Source organism: Hippoglossus hippoglossus, chromosome 1 (assembly GCF_009819705.1).
Source record: "Hippoglossus hippoglossus isolate fHipHip1 chromosome 1, fHipHip1.pri, whole genome shotgun sequence".
NCBI classification, from domain to species: domain Eukaryota; kingdom Metazoa; phylum Chordata; class Actinopteri; order Pleuronectiformes; family Pleuronectidae; genus Hippoglossus; species Hippoglossus hippoglossus.
In genome coordinates, this window is record NC_047151.1 from 1,766,148 (window position 1) to 1,785,972 (window position 19,825).

Here is a 19,825-nt window from a genome sequence, read left to right on the forward strand (position 1 = left end):
TTTACTTAGTATGCATTGTCTTATTTTGGGGCCTTTCTAACCCAGGATGACAGTATTTTCTAAAACCACCACATATTTGTGTTACAATTTTCTCTATTGCATAAATGTAAGACCCAAGGTTGTGTCAGTAAACCAGGTGGATAATATCTCTGTTAAAATGCACTCTGACTTTCTTAGAAACAGACAGAGAAGACAACAATGGTTTGATGTGATGAGCCAAGGTTTAGATGTATAGTATATATGCACAGTAGAGTAGCTCCACATGAAGACTGGCCACTGGGCCGTGGGGAGATTATAGCACTCCTTTTTGTAAGGACAGCTCAGACTTGGTGATGGCAATACAACTGTTAACTTTCTGCGCAGCTCATCCGCCTGGTCTCCCTGATGCCTCTGTTATTGAGAATAAATACTTTAAGACATCCTCCTTCTCCAGAAAAAAAATTCATTCCCTCACTCTGCAAGATTTCCCTCCCATGTCAGTAGACAAATTGTGATACTTTTCTAAATGACATGATAAACTTGATTGATGTGTTACTTTTAATAGTGTCGACATGTATATTCTACAACAAGCAATTTTTGTATATTAAATGTTTCAGAAACATTGCAGCAGTAGATGTCCGAAGTGCTTGCAGAGACTTTCCACACTGACTGAGCTCATGTCAGGAGCTGGTAGCGAGCAGCTGAGATGATCTCCTGTCTCACTTCCTCACATCTCTTAAACAGAACAACACATTTCCAAATAGACAGAATATGGATAAAGATAAGAAACCATCTCCAATCTGAACATATTTTCTCACACATATTGTTTATGCATGCAGTCATTCAATGATTCAAACTTCAGACTTGATTAATTCAATAATTTATATAAACCTTTATTAACAGCATTTAAATTTATTGATGACTTTTTACATCTTCCACAGTATCAGTGTTTAACTATTATTACATTTCTGTCTTAATCTTTCAGACACATTGCACAACCTGCCTCCTCCCATGTCCACCTTGATGTGTAGGACTAAAGTGTGTCCACTGTCCACTAGGTGGCTCCTCTCCACCACCAGCAGCATTACTCCATTAGGACATGTCTCACTGTCATTGTCTGATCAGTGATAATCTGTTACTACCTCTAATAATATTATACATTTCTGATCGACATTGTAATACTATATACAATGTAATAACCATCAATAGGGAATTGTTTTGTGTGAGATTTTTGTAACTTAACAATTACTACAATCAAGATATGCACCATCCAACCTTGTTTCAAAGATTCCTGAAACAGCTACTTTCAAACAGGATGCTATGTACAGGATTAACATATGTCACATGTAGTGAATTAAATAATCACCTCAGGATAATCTGAGACCTCGCCGTCAGCAGCTGTTATAAGGAACTACTTATTTTTCAGCTTGACTGATGAAGAGCGTGTGGGTCATGTGACCAGGTTAAAGGCCTCTCATAAGCACATTTTACACCAATGACTGCCTTGTTTCAGTCAAATTATTGTCCACGGCATGACAATTCTCTGCCAGTGCCAATCTTTCACTACATGTACACAAAGTAACACATTTCCAAATTCTACACATAATAGCTTTAATTTGTTGAAGATATCTTGTCATAACTATCCATTCTCTTCTACATTGGTACATTATACAGTTTGGAACAGTGAAAACAAAAAAAAGCCAACGAAATTATAAATATAGTTGTCAGCAGCAATCTCTGCAGAAGGAAGCAGCTCAATCAGCCAGAATTAAAGCTGTTACAAGCAATGAGCAGTTTTCATTTTACAAAAACAAGCAAAGTCACTTCAGTTGAATTCTGATTAGTTTGCAACACTTAGAGCAAATATTCCACTGACACAACATTCATCCACTGTACATGTAAATCCATTTATTACTTTATCAACGTTAGACCAAGGTTGAGAACAAACTGAATAAGTTAGGATTTACTTACTGCAAACTTCATGCAGTGGCAGGAGATCCATTTTACAAATATATGCACTTATCTTTACGTTTAAGCAGAGCTAGTAGGAAAAAGCCCCCTACTGGACAATTTAAAGATAATTTAATTATTTTGTAATTTATTGATGTTTAAAACTGACAGTGACTCTATTGAGTTCTACACATGTTCAACTTTGTTATATAATATATTTAACAATATATGATTTACAGTCACACTATGTTAAGAGATGCCAGTTTTGGCGTGTGTAGCGACCCTTAGTTGTAGATTTAAATTTAATGTTAAGAGTAGGTTTCAGGTATTTCTGTGGTTTATGACGAGTGGCTCAACAGATAACTTTGGTATATTTATGTACTGAGCCACGCCCTTTCAAGTTTCATTGGTTAATACATTGAAACCAGAACAAGACATCAAAAAGATTTATACATATTCTGATTAGCTTCATCCAATGATAATCACTACAGTATGCTGTAGACAGAATTGTTGTATTTTCCTCTTGAAAAACAAAAACATTTTCCATTGCAACAAACCCTATAATAAGAAATCAGCATCAATAGAGGTGCAATATGTGCAATATAATGACTGTACATTATGTAAAGCAACTCAAAAAGTGAATTTAGTGTTAGGCTACCCTTTAAAAACATCCCACTTTGTACATTGTCTTCATCTCTGTTGCCTATTTAAGTCAGACAGCAGAAAAGAAACATGGTTAGTATTAAGTCTGGTTATTTTCTTAGTGTAAGTAAGTTAAAAATCATAATAATACATTTTATTTCTAGGCGCCTTTCACAGCACTCAAGGTCACCTTACAAGGCAGAGATAAAAAGGCTCTAGAAGGTATAGAGGAGCGAGATTATGGATGGCCTTAAAGTGAGGAGCAGAATCTTAAAAACATTGTGGTATTTGTCCGGGAGCCAATGAAGTTGCTGAAGGACAGGAGTGATGTGATTAAAGAAGGGGGTTCTGGAAATTATGCGAGCGGCAGAGTTCTGGACTAGTTGAAGTTTATGAAGTAATTTGTGAGGGAGACCTAAAAGAAGAAGTTACAGTAATCAATGCGGGATGTTGCCAGGGTGTGAACAAGACTGGCGGCGCTGTTAATGTTACATAGATGGAAGTATGCGGACCGGGTACCATTATTCATGCGAGCTTGGAAAGATTTTGTGCGGTCAAGGATGACACCCAGACTCTTAACCTGAGGGGAGGGAGAAACTAAAGAATTATCAATTGTGAAGGAAAAACTGTCTGATTTTGATAAGGTGGATTAGGTGCCAATAAGGAGAACCTCGGTTTTATCACTGTTGAGTTGAGTTGAGGAATTTGCAGGAGAACCAGGATTTGATTTCCTGTAGGCAATCAGAGCGGGACGTAGGCGGGAGGATGGAGGTAGGTTTGGTGGAAAGGTAGCGCTGGGTGTCATCCGCAAAGCAATGGAAATTTATGTAAAATTTACAGATGATATGGCCATGAGGAAGTAAGTAGAGGGTAAACAGAAGGGCCCCCAGGGTAGAACCCTGGGGAACACGAGTAGTGACTGGAAATAGCTGGGATTTGACAGATTTGAGTTGGATGAACTGAGAGAGAGGTATGATTTAACCCAGTCATGTCTCTCCATTACCATGAAGACAAGGACTGTAGTTCTTTTTTGTTAGTTATTACTGGTTGTCACTTGTAGATTCTGTTAATGAGCAACTAATTTGTTCTTCTTTGGTGCACACAGATAAACTTTCTTCATCTACCTCAACGCAGCGGTGTTTCTTTAAAGACTGTGAGCGTGTGAACAGCCTCTTACACTGCGAACACCAGTAAGGTTTCTCCCCGGTGTGGACTCGCAGGTGACGGCTGTAACTGTATGAACTGTTGAAACATTTCCCACACTGCTCACAGCTGAATGGTTGCTCTCCTGTATGGATACGTAGGTGGCGCATATAGTTGCTCAAGCGACCAAAACCTTTCCCACAATCTTTACACTGGTATGGTTTTTCTCCTGTGTGCGTGCGCACATGTTGTTTATATGTTTTTGAGATAGAGAAACTTTTCTCACATAGTTCACAGTGGAAAGGTTTTTCTCCGGTGTGGATACGCATGTGTGACTTGTAATTACCTAACTGAGAGAAACTCCTCCCACACTGGTCACAGCAATAAGGTTTCTCTCCGGTGTGGACACGAAGGTGTATCTTATAACTGCTCAAGTCACTGAAACTCTTGTCACACTGCTCACACTCAAACGGTTTTTCTCCTGTGTGGTTGCGTAGATGCAGACTAAAATGTCCAGACTGGGTGAAACTCTTTCCACAGAAGTCACACTGGTACGGCTTCTCTCCACTGTGGCTGAGCAGGTGTCGCTTGTATGAGCTTAAAAAGCTAAAACTCTTTGGACACTGGTCACAGCAGTACGGCTTTTCTTTCGTGTGGACTCGCATGTGTATCTTGTAAATGCTGAAGTAACTGAAACTCTTTTCACACTGGTCACACTGGTATGGTCCAGTGTGGTCACGCAGGTGTTTCCTGTAAGAGCTCTGGTCACTGAAATCCATCCCACACTGGTCACAGCAGTACAGCGTCTCTTCAGGGTGGGTATACAAGTGGAGGTTGTATGCATTTAGTTGGCTGAAGCTGCTGCCACATTGTTCACAGTGATACAGTTCTTCCTCAGTGTGGGTGAGTTCATGTCTTCTAAGACTACAAATCCGACTAAAACCTTTCCCACAGTTCTGACAGTGATGAGTTCTGCTCTCGTCTGCCTCTGCCGGTTTCAACTGAAAAATAAAAAGAACAGAGTCAGAGAAATAAAAGTTAGAATAGAGGTAGGGCTGGGGGATATGGGAAAAAAACGTATCACGACTATTTTTATCAGTCGATATCGATATATATCACGATTATAAAAATCAAATCACTATTTCTGTAATTTCCGATTCAAATGGTAAAAAAGATTAGTGGTACTACCGGTCTTTTCACACACTTTGCAGTGCATGATACTCTGCTTCTTGGCAGACTTTAATTAGCCAAAATATCTCAACAATGTCCTCGTCTTTTGAGGCTTGTCCTGTGTCCGTTGGGTGTCTTCTTCGGTAACACTGTCGCTCAAGTTTTCGTAAACATTTTTTATCGTCATTTTCTCTTTTATCTCGCTCCCACTTCTGACACTGGTGTGCACGACTGCAGTAATAGAGGTGTGCATCTTCACTAGTCTCACGATTCGATTATGATTCAGCAGTCAACGATTCGCTCAGCAATGCATCTCGCATTGATACATTGAAGCATTTCAATGTATCACATCCACAATTTTCTTTTGTACATGGCTGCTTTTTCATCAGTTAATAAAATCAGACAGACAAATATAATTTAGAAAGTGCTTTGAAAAGTATTATAGACCGTAACTGTTTTCAATTCAAAAATCTGACTACAACAGTAAGTGTATGACAGTGATCAGTGAGTTGACATTCATTGAGTTTAGACTTGTCCTGCACCTAAGGCTTAAAAGGACAAACAAATCTGTAACAGGATGGAGTGATCAAAGGTCACTTTCAAGTCTGACAAGTCTGACAAGTCTGTTATGACAGCACTGAGTATGTCATTTGTTACCTTAACTAAAGCTGTCTCTGTACAATGTAGAAGTCTGAAGCCAGACAGAAAAGTTATCAAAAATGTTGTTGGCCCTTAAATGCAATCAACAGAGAAGCAATAACTTTTGCCAACACCTTATATAACAAAATATAACAGACAATTTCGAAATCTTACGAAAAATAAGTGGTAAATGATTTGTATTTACAGATCACTTTTCTGTGATCTGTAAATAGTTATCAAAAATGTTGTTGGCCCTTAAATGCAATCAAAAGAAAAGCAATAACTTTTGCCAACACCTTATATAAAAAAACATAACAAAGACAATTTCAAAAATCATACAAAAAAATAAGTGGTAAATGATTTGTATTTACAGATCACTTTTCTAGTCTTGAAGACCACTCAAATGGAGATTGAATGGTAAAAACATCCGGCCCTGTTGAGAACTGGTATTAACATCCGTCCTGAACATGTCTTCTTTGACCACTTGGATCTCACATGCTAATAGTCATTCACGTCATTTGTGTTCGAGAAGACCGATTAATGTTATTTTCACTCAGTTTGGGTTTACAGATGTGTTTGATGATGATGTTTGTGTTTATGTATGTGTGTCTTTTTTTAGAAAAGTATCAGTCAGTGTTTATATTGCGGCCAGAAACAAATCAACATTTGAGCACTGAAGAGCTCAGTGGGTGGTCCGTTATATGTAGCCCAGGACTCATTTGCTTTTACACTGTAAAACAAATGGCCACATGCATGATCAGATCTCAAGAGGCAGTAAATACTCATATGGGTGCATTCACAAATGTACTTAAAGCTGACGCACTCAGGGTGGAAGTTAATACCAGGGCTGAATGGGGTCAACAGTTTCCATTCTGTGGTGTGGATGTTTTTGGACAGGATGATGGAAGTGAAAACCATGTACATTGAAAGTTGTGTTTTCCATCGTGGCAGCACCGCAGGGTAACACCACATATTTATATAATCACCTTTAAAGTCACCACAAAGTGCATAATGACAAAAGCATATAGTTAGGGCTGGATCCGGTCTGCCTTAGAACTAGCTCTTAGTTATGATGCTATAGGCTTAGATTGCCGGGGGCTAATAACACAAGGAGATTCTCTTTCTTACTCTTTATCACATTAATGTCTCTTCATAAATGTTACTGATATGACTTCTTACCTGAAGTCTTTGTGCTTTATATCGTTTGTATCATTACAGAGCGTGGATCGTGTTGGAAGCTGATCCTGGACTATGATTACAACTACATTACATAGATATACAATATGCCTTCTCACATACACTATATTACTCTCAATACCAATATCATTACAATTGTCATTGTTGCCACCTTCCTTTCTGCAAACACCTTTCTCTACTTTGAACATTGATACATCTCTCTATTTATGTTAGACATTGTCTTTTCTCATAAATGTTATAAATATTGTAATTTTGTTGATGTGCTCTGCTACACGCGACATCTATTGCACTTCAGTCCTTCCAGGCAGAGGGATCCCTCACATGAGGCTTTCTCTGAGGTTTCTACTTTTGTTTCTGCTATCACACCTTGTTAAGCCATATGATTGCAATACATTGTCATCGCGATGACGGACTCTAAGGTGACTTACGAGATTGGTAGTGTTAAAATTTGCAAATGTTTTGCCGCCTCTCTGAACCTTTGCACATTTGGTGCAAATTGCAATCCACAGTTTTCAGTTCGGATGTAAACACATCACCCTAGTATGGACAGGCACGGATGTATGACGTCATGAGCGTTACCAGGCACGCTGTGTTTATCGGACGTTTTACGGGATATCATTTTCGATTAATATAAATAAATAATAATATAAAATTCCCATTATCGAGCCGATAATATATCGGGCCGATATATATCGTGCATCCCTTCTTATAAATGCATAACTCTATAATTCTGTTCTGCATATGTTAATGTAATCAAGTTGTTTTTGTATATAAAATGAATAGGTTGTGTGTCAATATCATAAAAAACATTATTGAAAAAAAACAACCCATAAACATAAATTACAACGTTAAAGACCTTGTCAATCATTTTGACTGAGAACGGCAAAGTATAATACAACCTTTAATTCAAATACTAGGAGTGAAATTATGTACATAGAGCTATCCACTTGTGAACAGATTGCCAAAAACACATGTTAATTCCAGGTAAGAATAGGTTCATTTTTATGGGACCTCACCTCCTCTGGAGAACTCATCCTTATCGGTCAGAGTTAACGTCCTCCAAAGGCTTCTCCTCTCAGCAGGTTTTAGCTCTGAAATCAAACAGGGAGAGACAGCTCAGAGCAGAGGCTGACACTTAAGCAGCAATAACACCCCAGTTGGAACTGACAACACTGCTCTCCCTCACATTATTCAAGTTCATGGGGATCACCTAGATAAAATGCAGTCTAATACAACAGCCCTGCAATAAATCTTACCTTGCTCAAGGTCATAATGTTTTCAAAAGGCTTTGATTCAACTGTGTGTTTGTTTTGGAGGCTACAGTTTGTTAGGATTATTCTGTTACCCCATTCCAAAAACTCAAAAATAAAGTTCCACCTGTCGAGGCAGATGTCGGCCAAACTGAGTCTGGTTCCATTGTAGGTTTCTCTAAGGGATGTCATGATACCAGAAATTAGGTAGTCGATACCCATACCATGAAATTTCAATGATTTCAGATACCCAATTCGATGTCATGGCAAAAAACAAAACAACAAATTCCTTGTACTTCAACACACATTATAAAAATAATACAACAGTGGCTATGTAGCCTTCAAGTAATAAATAAAAAGAAAAGACTATTAATATTACAAAACAGAACAGTGGCATGTAGGAAAATAATGAGATTTAAGTTATCAGGTATAACTAAATGACTGTAAGAGGTCCTAATAACTGACAGTTGTTATTGTTAAAGTGTAAAGTGAGCTCAGGTTAGCAGGTGAGGGAGGATGTGGCATGTGGCAGGGTGATACAGCACGGTTCAAGGACACTGGACATGTAATGTGTGTCTGCCCTGATCCAGAAACAGCGGTGGCAATAGTTTTGCAGTGACGGGCTGTATTTTTCTGTGCCTACAGTGCTGTAAAAAAATTAATAAAAGAGTACCGTGCCAGTTTGTTAATGTCGGCATCGGCTTGGTACCGAAGTATCAGTTCTCGTGATATCCCTAGTTTCTCTATGTACGTGGTAATTTGGCAATGTACAAATAAAATTGAAGTGAAGTTGTGCGATGAATCGGCCACAAAGAAAACAAATAAAGCAAAGTTAACAAAAGATATCAAGGCTCTGGTGCACAGGGTTGACAGGTAACAGGAAAGACAAAGTGTCCACAGGGTTTCCCTGTCTGTCTCCACAAACTCTTAGGTCTTTAGGTCATCATGAGAAAACTCAGGATCTTTGAGGAAGATGTTGAAGATTCCTCTCTGTGTCAGAAAATATAGTGGCAAGGATTTCCCTTCCACTGTGTCAAGAACATGACTGAAATGAGACCTGTGAAACTAATGTTTATCAAGAGATCTTCTGAAATACATACTGAGTAAAGAGGAGTGACATGAAGCAGTGGTGTGTGCCACTGGGGTTTCTCAGCTGTAGTGTGAACTGATGTTATTGTGAAAAGTTGAGTGGGTCTGAGCAAAGCATCCGCAGACAGATCTGATGCTCTGATGCTGTTCAACACCACAGAACCAAACCTCAGCTCAGTCCAACACACAACTGTTGTTGGCTCTAAACTCACACAGTAGCTGGACATGTATGTGTGGTCCATCCCGCCTGACTGATCCAATAACAGAGCATTTCTATGAGACTGCTCTATTTCAGTAATGACCTGTGTTCACTACAGAGCCCACGACTGAATCCACACAGCGTTAGTTCACGATGTTCACGTGTTGTAAATATGTGTTCAAACGTTGTCATCAGGCTAAATGTGGAGCGAAGTGACAGTGAAGTAAAACCATCCAACCTGGCTCATCTGACAGAGCTGATTCAAACAGCTGTGCCGAGCATCACACATCCAAACTACCAAGCTAACAAGCTAACACACGTTACAGAGAGGAGGAATAAAGCTGCTACATGCACACACTCGGTCTGTTTACAGCTTCACACTCTGCGAACTGCAGCTACACACACACACACACACCATGAAAACACAACAGAACAAATACCTTTTCTCTCCAACACTCCGTCCGCTAACAATAATGCTGCCACGCAAATACCGCCATCTTGGAAAGTGACGACGCAATGATGTCACTGCGTGAAGCTTTTCCCCCCAGAATGTTATTAATAAACAATAATAATGTAAAAAAATACACACACACAACAATGCAGGGAGCAATGTGCCAGATGTAACAATATTTTTTTTAATAAATTTAGAAAAAGAATCATAGACCATTAGTTAAAACTCTTAAATCATCTGGCAGTGTGTCAATAAGAGTTTTCCAGATAAGGCATGTCTTTAGAGGGTTTTTGTTTTTTAACACCTTACAGAGTGATTCTTAGAATATCTTGAGTTCAACACAAAAAATATTTTTGTGGGGAATAAACTTCAGACCACAGACCTTTGAATATTATTAAACAAAAGACCCAGCAACTTCAACAAGTTACTAACGTCATTGTTTTTAGGTTCTACATCCCAAAATCTTTGCCCAAAAGTTCCCTGAATGAGCTCAAACATATTCATATGTCTGCAAAAGGAGCACAATGACAAAACATCTTCTTAAAATTGTGACAGAATTAATTGGGAGGATAGTATCTATGTAATCTTTATCTGAATTCCTTTAACTGCGTGAAGCTTGTGGTACGGTTGGTGTGCCAAATATTTTTTTACACTAATGTGATTTGTATTTTTTAAATTTATTATATTTATTGTCTGAACAATACAGTTTGTTGCTATAAGTCTGGAGACAATGTAGTTATGGAACCCCGGTGAGCACAAGTTGCCGTGTCTGGTTATTTGCCATGATTTTTTCTCATAATTTTATGATGATGAATATCATGAATAATATTGTGATTTTTTTCCTATGCTTTTTTCTCATTAAATTATAAATGTATTCTTATAATATCACAAATTTCTTATCAATTATGATTTTATTTTAGTAATAGTATGACTTTCTTTTTAATTACAACTTTATACTTATTGTATTATGACCTTACTCTATCAAGTTTCCTTGCTCAATATGGCCCTAAATCTCTGTCAGCATAGTTCCAGAAAAAATGTTAAGAAGTTGCGATACCGATGGAATATAAGGGGGCTGTGATTTCTACCCTTTTTGCATAAATAAATTGATTATGACCTGTTGAACAGTTGAAGTTAAGATTTCCCTTAATGATTTCTCGGCAGGACTCCAAATGCCAAACACAGTCCACAGCCCACCTACTGTTGATTTTTAGCTCCTGCACACACACACATTACACACAAAGTTGTTTTGATTTATTTTGCCTGATTACCTCCACACAGGACTTAGAGCTTGTGATTTGAAAAAATCTGTATCGACACATTAAAGGCTAAGCAATTTGAAAATGTTTTCCAATCATTTTAAATGTTTTTTGTCATTTACTGATCTAAAATCACATGTAGGCTACATATAGCGAAAGAGGGCCCCCTGTTGTGGCTTTATTCTTGTTGTTCAGCACTTTGAACTTTTTGTTGAAAAGTGCTGTGTAAATAAAGTTACTCCTTCAGAATGAAACCCACAAAGAGCTAATAAAGAGGGCTAATCAAATAAAGCCTATGCATGCCACATGTCTTCTACATTTAAGGTCCTCTCTTACAAAGTCTACATTATAGCAGTTTTAATACACCGTACAAAAGAAGACTTCAAACAGGAAATGTTTTTCAGGTCTAATTTATTATTGAACACATGTGGTTTTTCAGCTTAATAAATGCCGAGCCAATGTCAGGTTGAAAATTTGTCCTCATGCAAACATTAATGAATCGATTTAGAATATTTGTTTTGATTCCAACCACTGTTTTGAAACGTGTGAAATTAAATGTATAGACAACATTGCAACAGGTCCTCTGATGTTTTAGACATTGAAACATATATGTGGCTAATACAGATATTCTGTGTAATATACAAACTGCCCTGAATGAGTAAAATTGATATAAGGTAGAACATTGACATTTTTTAGGAAACCCAATCCACATGTGTTTTCCTTAATTCACTACTCCCTGACCATTTAGCTGTAATGTTCAAAAGAAAACGCCCCTGAGTCACTGGACCTCATGATGGCCTCGCTATGTCTGAGTGAAAGCTGCGAGTGGGATAGCTTGTTTCTTTGGGAGTCCAGCGGGCTGGCCGACACCTACAGCACATGAGGGAGAGAGAGAGGAAGAGGGATGGAGAGAAATAGAGACAGAGAGACAGAGACAGAGAGAGAAAGAGAAAGAGAAAGAGAAAGAGAGAGAGAGAGAGAGAGAGAGAGAGAGAGAGAGAGAGAGAGAGAGAGAGAAAGAGAAAGAGGGAGAGAGAGAGAGAGAGACTGTTCAAAGATGGATGACAAATCCCCACATCCAAATAAATTTTGTTGCACATACTATATTCATATTCATATTTTACTGCACATATTATATTCATATTTATTTTAATTGTTTAGTCATGTTCATAACTTTACCTTTCAAACAACTACTGCATTTTCAAACAACTACTGCATTTTCAAACAACTACTGCAATTTTGCACACTTGTCTCTTTTGTCGTTTTTTGTATTTAGTCTTTTGTTCTTTGCTCTATGTACAATACCCTTATCATGCTGCTGTGACACAATCATTTCCAAAATTGGGATCAATAAAGTACATCCATCTATGTATTTATCTATACTTTACACTTCCTGTGCTATAAAAAACTGAAGCCAACATGTGTCATGTTTCATGACTTTGTATACAGTCTATGGGTTTAACCAAATACATATATTACATTTAAATATGAGTTCCTATATGATATGGGTGAAAATTCCTTAGTCAGGAATAGAAGGATTGTGGCCATAAAAAAACTGTGCAATTTCAGGTTTTTTTTTAAATATTTTACTGTCTGTTCACTGCATCAGTTGATCTACTTATTTTTTACCAAATCAAAATATTTAATTTGCCCCAGCAATACTGCTTTTTTTGTTAATAAACTGTTGATATATTTGAGTTGATGGGTGTATTATTGATACATTCATATGCATAATGGTTATAAGATTTATAACCTGCAGAGGGTTACTTGTTTTTGCTACCCTCCTTAGTTGTGCAAGACAGATTAGCTTATTTTAGCTCATAGTTTTGGTTTTCTGGCCCAGAGCTGCACTGTAAAATGTTGCCCCATGTCTAACAGTAAACCATATCAGCTTTAAATGGTAATAATTTATCAATGTTCTGTTTAGAGTATGTTCTGATCCCTGCAAGTGAGAAAAAGGTTAATTCATGCAGCTTTAACAGTATGATTGATGAGGTCAGATTTAATATATTACACATAGATAAACCATCCTAAGATCAGGTATTTTACCTCTTCAAATTTCTTGGCTTTGTACTGCTCCGCTCCTTTCAGGAAGTTCAGCAGTATGATGTCACACAGCACTGTTCCCTACATAAAAAGTGCAATAATATTTTAAATAGCGCTCATCAAAACAAGGGCAAAACACACAACACAGTTCACAGGAAAGTTTTACTGAGGAATTTTCATACTGTATAAAACGTAGATACTATCTAAAATAGAGATAAGGACATAAGAGCAGGGGAGAGGAACCTCAGGGCTCCAGGGTGCATTCGACCTGTGAGACAATTTAAAGCATTATCTTGCAGGCTAGTTTTAAAAGAAACTACTCCGAAAAACAGAACAATTCACGTCACAGAAAAAAAAAATTCTGCAATGTAAGAAAATAACATAAAATAGGCTAACATGTCCTTCTGAGTGGTGAACTAATAGGTAAGAAGCTGAAAGAAGAAGAACTGAATGAATATATAACATCTAAATATACTTCTGAGTTTGCAATACTCTATCAGGCAATGATAAGAAGTTTCAGGACATGAAAAGTGAACTTCTCTTTTTGGGACAAATTTCTGCTGTGAACAGCTCTTTTCAACCTGACAGTTGTAAAGCCACGAGACTTAGACCTGGAAAACCAGCTCCATCACTACCAGTACACATCTGACTCCTGGCCAAAGAAACAGTTCCAGCCATGGCATTAGAGAGTTTAGATGTAGCCAGAAATATCATAGGCAATAAGCAAAAATCAAATGGGCCTTGATAGGAAAAAAGGTTCCTCACCGTCACATAAAAGTAATTTCAGCTTTCATCAAACAGTTGTGGAAAAGGACATTAAACTACTGAATGAAAAATTACAGGTACATAATAAACTTCTACACTTAGTATCGAAGTAAATCCTCACCACGCCCACTGATGTGAAGGCTGCCACAATGTTGATGAGTGTGGGGATCATGTTGAACTTCCCTGCCTACAAAGGAAGCAGAGCAGTAGTATCATTAACACTTAACAAATGAAGTAGTACACGAAATCTTCTCTGTTTATTCAATTCCTACTTCTTCTATCTCTTCTATCTCTAAAGTCTTAATTTTGAGTAATGAAAGTTTCTTTTTGTCAGCAAAGCCGTTCAAATCATTGAACTAAAGGAACCCAGATCCCCCAAAGGAATCTCATATGAAAACAGGGAGAACATGTAAATTCAACACAAACAACCCCCATTGTGAAAATGTAAATTTAGTCTGATAATTAAATAGCATTAATCTACTCTATTTGACCTGAAATTGTCCCAGTGCAGTAGCCATACTGCTACCAGATTGCACGTGGAGTAAATTATTCTGCTTGAGACCTTTAGTAATGCAGCAAGACATTTTTATTAGATGTTTAAAAAGATGTAGAAGTTTATAAAGAGGGTAGAGTGGAGTGAATAGCTTCCATTTTGAGATGTTAAAAGGACTACATACAGAGTCATATCCCTGCATCGTTATTTATAGTACATTGTGTTATTCAAGTAATCATACTTAATTTGAATCCCTTCAGACATGAGTGTATTCATTTTATCACTTATTCCTAAATGGACCTTGTTATATTAATTGGGAATGAGTGGCTGACCACCCAATGCAATCAAATTCTAAGAGACACACTCACGTTTCCATTGACCAGGACATCGAACCTAATGGCATAGGCTTTCACCAGAGTGCGGTAGTCGGTCCCATTCTCCATCTTGTAATACTTGGCAAACCTGTCAACACAGACACATCGCAACAATTTAAATTAATCTGAATGAATTTTAAATTGACATATCAGTGTCCTGTTGAGAAGTACATATTTGACATAAGAGAGACAAGGATCATAACCATAAGTGATCATTTATATGTCACATTTGACAGCATCAAGAGGGCAAATAATGAAAAAAGGTTCAAGCTAATAACAAACAGACAGATATAAGACGTCAAACAAAAATAATAAATGAATCTACAATAGTCTGTTAGTTTATTTCTAAAGGAAATGTCATGGGTTTACCAAGATGATTAGAAATTGTTACCTCAGGATCATGAATATCAGCGTTGAATTTAATGGCAATCTGGTCAGCCATTGTCAAGTTCTCTGATTTTAAACATGTCAGTCCAACAATGTAGATCAGTATTGTACCTGAAATTGTAGCCTGGTGAGACAGCATTCTTCTCTGACATGGCATCAAGTCGAGTGAAGGAGTATGAGGGGTTACACTGATCGTCTGATTTGTCCAGATCACACACCCATCCGATCTTTATTCCAATCACGCCTCCCTGATAAAAGTTTCAAAATGAGAGTACATGCATGAGTGTGTTGTAACCACGTCTCTTTGGAAATATATTTATATGCGATTAGTTTTCACTGGATAAGATGTTAGGGAGAAAGGCAGTACTGGTTGTGTATTCTCATGACACAGCAAAAAAGACCCTAAATTGGTTGGACTCTTTGAATGATTTATGATCAGATTGTCTAAACTTATGGATTTGAATTTGTCGAGGATGATTTTATGATTTTATCAACAGTATCGAATGCTTTTGACAGGTCAATGAAGAGGGCAGCACAGGCTTGTTTATAATCTAGAGAGGTGACAATGTTATTATTGACTAAAACTGCAGCTGTTATTGTGCTGTCACCGGGGCGAAAACCAGAACCCATATTTTTAGATTGACCAAAGATTCAAGGATTTTTGCCAACAGAGGAAGTTTGGAAATTGAACGGCAGTTGTTAAGGTCAGAGACATTGCCACTTTTTTGCACTTTTTCATGAATTGGGATTATGCCTCTTAATAAGGTATGGTTGAAAATGTGAGATGGATGACCAGTCACAGGGCAGCTACTCTTCTGCATTTGATCAAGAAAAGGATGTAGACAAGGTCGTTCACATTTTTATTTAAATCAAACCTGTGACCCAAGCTATCAGCGAAAAGATTGCTTTGGAGGGTGTATCAATAAGAGGTGTGGAAAAGAAAAGATTTCTGTACGTGGTTGATTTGTTGCCAACTCTAAATAAAACACGTCTCTGGTGAATCATTGCCAATCATTGAACATCCAAGAGACTTCTGATTTTATATTTACTGTCCAAATAACCCTGTCTTTCATTATTCCCCTTCACAAGAACGGATGTAAATGAATCGATTTAATTGAAGGTCCATGCACCTTGACTGCAAACATAGAGCCCAGCTGAGTGGAGAGACATTTTAGCTCCACAGAGAATCACACTTACTCCTATCACAACAAAACTATACAAATGGGATTTATGGACTTGGAGCTGGGAAGATACTTTTTTTTTTTACCGGTACCTAAACATATGGCACACCTTTCAAAAAGAAAAAATATTCTGTTGAGCCCTCAAGAAAACTCAGACACACACCAATTACATAAGGCAGCATCGGGAAAAGAGAGCTAACATAGAAATATATTAAAAGAAACAAGGGAAAGCCTGTGTACTTCCACTACCTGTTTTTAGGTTACACACAGGAATTTCTTAATTTTGGCTATATAAACAACATCACTGACACAGCCTAAAGGGATAATGTTCAATTTCTATATATACTGTAATGTTCAGCACAGAGCGAACAGAAAATGATTGTATTGACTTGACAATGTACTTTTGACTCTACCTTTCTTGCCAGTTTGGTGAAGTTCTGCTGCGCGTAGTGGACCACATCTCCCACTCTGAAGATGGGGCAGTAGGTGTTGTTGACCATGTCAAAGTTACATTTTTGGATGTATTCGTCTGTGATAGTAGGAAGGAAGTTCCCTCTGCACAGACACAGATATGTATTATCATGTCGACATGTCAGACCCAAGTATCATCATAACTGAAATCATATTTGTCATACTTTGTATAGTTGAAGGTTGGGAAGCGGATGCTATTCTTAATGAAAATGGTGAAATTCTCTACTTCCATCATTGGCGTTCTGAGAAAGGGGGAAAGAAAGGCACGCAGGCACAGACAGACAGACACAAGTCAGTTTACCTCTGGGATAGAGGAAGAAATCTTAGATATTTAAAAATATGCTCAAATACAACTAAAACTATATGCATGCACAGAGATTATTGTAGGTCAGAGACCGTTTTAATGAATGTACTGCCCTGATACAGGTATGTCTATAACCGTGATACCTCTCAATGGTCAGGGTAGTCAGTATTGTTCATTAGAAGTTAACAGTATTAGCAAAGCTCCCTGTCTCAGGCATAGTGTTGTCTTACGTCTTGATGGTGTCGATCTCAGCAGGACACCATCCTTTTATCTGACACATTTTTAGAGTGGCATTGAAAGGAACACATTTGCCTGTAAGAATTCCTGTGGAGGAAAAGGAAAACGTTTTAACAAATAAACAACACTGGTAATGCATTTGTTCATTTAACACATGAATAAGTGTTGTAATATTAATAATTGTAAAATAGTTTTTATCAAATATTGTGTCGCAGAATTGACATGAGAAGAAAAAGCGAATCAAGGTCTCACCATAACTTCCTGGTTTATTGGGAGTTCTCGAGCAGTCACTGTCCTGGGTACAATTATACTTCTTCTCACTCTGGACACACACACACACACACACAAAGCTGCTTTAATAATTATTTTTATATCAATGACAGAACAAATGACTGTTTATTATGTGAAAGAAAACGGGTACTCTAATGATTTACATTGCATCCCGCATATTCTGTGATTATCCTGTAAGTAGATGTAAGAATTAAGAATTCCCTCCACATTTTCATTTATACTGTACAACTCACTCAGTAACTACAGATAACAATACACAGTTAACTGTCAGAAGGAACAATACAATTGACCTGTTTGTTGGTAATAGGTTATTTGGAAATAAAATCACATCAGATTTATCAAGTGATGCACAGGTCATAAATCTATCTTCCGTGAAACGATAATAGCTCTATAGGTCATTTACATCTACATACCCTGTAATAAAGGAATATATACCAACTGTATAAATTGTTTGTGAGATCATCTGTAATTCTTACCTCTTTATTCCTCCACTTCACATCTACCTACATTTAAGTAATGTAACTGTACAGGTACAGTGTTATTTTAACTCCAGCACTATACGTTTTGTTCCGTTATCCAAAGCTTTTATAAAGTCTATATTAATTATTGAGAATCTTGTCTTGTATATCAAATCAGTAAAAGAGGTAATAGTAAAAACAGTCTGACAGCACTATTAGGAAAAACAGTGACTGTGAAGGGCAATGGAAAAATGCAGTACATCAGTAGTCAGTAGTTGATCTCACCTGTGATGATAGAAGTATTTGTAATAGTAAAGCATTAGTAATAGTATTGCAGTAATGATATGACACTAGCTGACCTCAGGACAGTATCCCTGGACTTGGTTCTCAGTAGTAATCAGTTTAGTAATGATGCAGAAGACTGAAGCTCCCTGTAAAAACACACATATAAAACACATCACTTCATTGCAAGTACACTAGTACACCCATTCATCCATCACTGTGATGTTTCCGTGTACCTGTGTAGGAGTGACGTAGTCTGCAACATCCATGACCTTGTTATTGTAGATTCCAAAACCTTTGACTTTGGTCATCACTGATGATTCAATAGCTGTGTCTCTCACCTGGTAGGCCTTCTCATTGACAAAGACCCACCTGAAACACACACACACACACACACACACACACATTGTTGTACTTCTAACTTAGTGAGGACACTCGTAGGCATGGTGTATTTGCCAGCCCCTTGCCCTAATCTTAACCCTAACCCACAACTAAATGCCGAACTCTAAACCTTACCCTAACCCTAACCTAAACCTAATTCTCACCCTTACCTAAAAAGCAAGTCTTAACCCTCAAACACGCCTTTGAAAAAGTGAGGACCAGCCAAAATGTCCTCACTTTCCATAAATGTCCTCACTCTGTAAGGTCTATGTTCAAAATGGTCCTCACAAATATAGTACAAACACACACACACACACACGTTATAATACTATATATATTTGGGAGTGGCTCTTTCCCCTGTGACCCTCAAAAGATAAGCTGTATAGATAATAATAATATAATAATAATAATAATAATAATAATAATAATAATAATAATAATAATTCAGTGCAAAGTAAACAGTAAGATCCTTAAAATAGAGCTGAATGAAGAGAAACACTCACCCGATGAAGTAACTGATGATGAGAAGTTGGACGACACGGTTGATGATGCCGATGGTCCAGCTCTTCACGACCACTGCCTTGGTGGTTTCATAGGTGAAGAAGTTTGTTTTGCAAGACCACATCCTAGCAGTGTGTGAATGTCAGTAGAAACAAGAAGGGTGTTTGTGTTTTTCCAGTATGTGATGTGACTTCTATGACTCTGTAGAAATAAATCCCACTCTGTGTGTATTTTTTAAGTAAAGTGTGAAAAAAGGCGATAGGTGTCTGTAAATTATACAAATCAGCCCAAATGGAGCTGACGTCGTTGTTACTCTTTGGTGAAGAAACAGTCAGAGCAGTATCCAGATATCCAGGGGTAACTCCTCTTCTTCATGGAACGGTCCAGGAGTCTTTGACAACACAGAAAAAAAAGGCTGAGAAATGCCTTCATTGAGTTAAGTCAATTCAGTTCTCTCTCTCGCTCTCTCTGTCCGGCTCTCTTTCTCTCTCTCTCGACTCTATTGTTCCCCTCCCTCCTGCTCAGTGCACCATGGATGTTGATTTATGTTCATGGTCCATGTTTTTGTGCATTAAATTCTAGATTTACAGTCAGAAGATGGTTTTTACCAAAGGTTTTACTAACTTATTTACTATTCTGGTGTCACACATGTTGTATTGATAGATGTTTCTGTCTCCGAATCATCA

At 37.6% G+C, this 19,825-nt stretch overlaps 2 protein-coding genes across 2 annotated transcripts; both read right to left on the bottom strand.

The window, feature by feature from the left end:
• Positions 1-827: 827 nt before the first annotated feature.
• LOC117774175 (zinc finger protein 239-like) lies at positions 828-9,788 on the bottom strand. The gene is made up of 3 exons (XM_034606418.1): positions 9,699-9,788; positions 7,737-7,811; positions 828-4,715 (listed from the first exon to the last, which is right to left on the bottom strand). Exons 2-3 carry the CDS (start codon positions 7,752-7,754, stop codon positions 3,612-3,614), a joined length of 1,122 nt encoding a protein of 373 aa, XP_034462309.1. The 5' UTR covers positions 7,755-7,811; positions 9,699-9,788; the 3' UTR covers positions 828-3,611.
• A 1,666-nt stretch (positions 9,789-11,454) lies between these two features.
• p2rx3b (purinergic receptor P2X, ligand-gated ion channel, 3b) lies at positions 11,455-19,347 on the bottom strand. Its single transcript, XM_034606283.1, has 12 exons — positions 19,142-19,347; positions 18,494-18,629; positions 18,335-18,406; positions 17,479-17,548; positions 17,220-17,313; positions 16,850-16,927; positions 16,628-16,769; positions 15,145-15,281; positions 14,641-14,734; positions 13,901-13,966; positions 13,018-13,095; positions 11,455-11,838 (listed from the first exon to the last, which is right to left on the bottom strand). Exons 1-12 carry the CDS (start codon positions 19,261-19,263, stop codon positions 11,713-11,715), a joined length of 1,215 nt encoding a protein of 404 aa, XP_034462174.1. The 5' UTR covers positions 19,264-19,347; the 3' UTR covers positions 11,455-11,712.
• Positions 19,348-19,825: the final 478 nt, after the last annotated feature.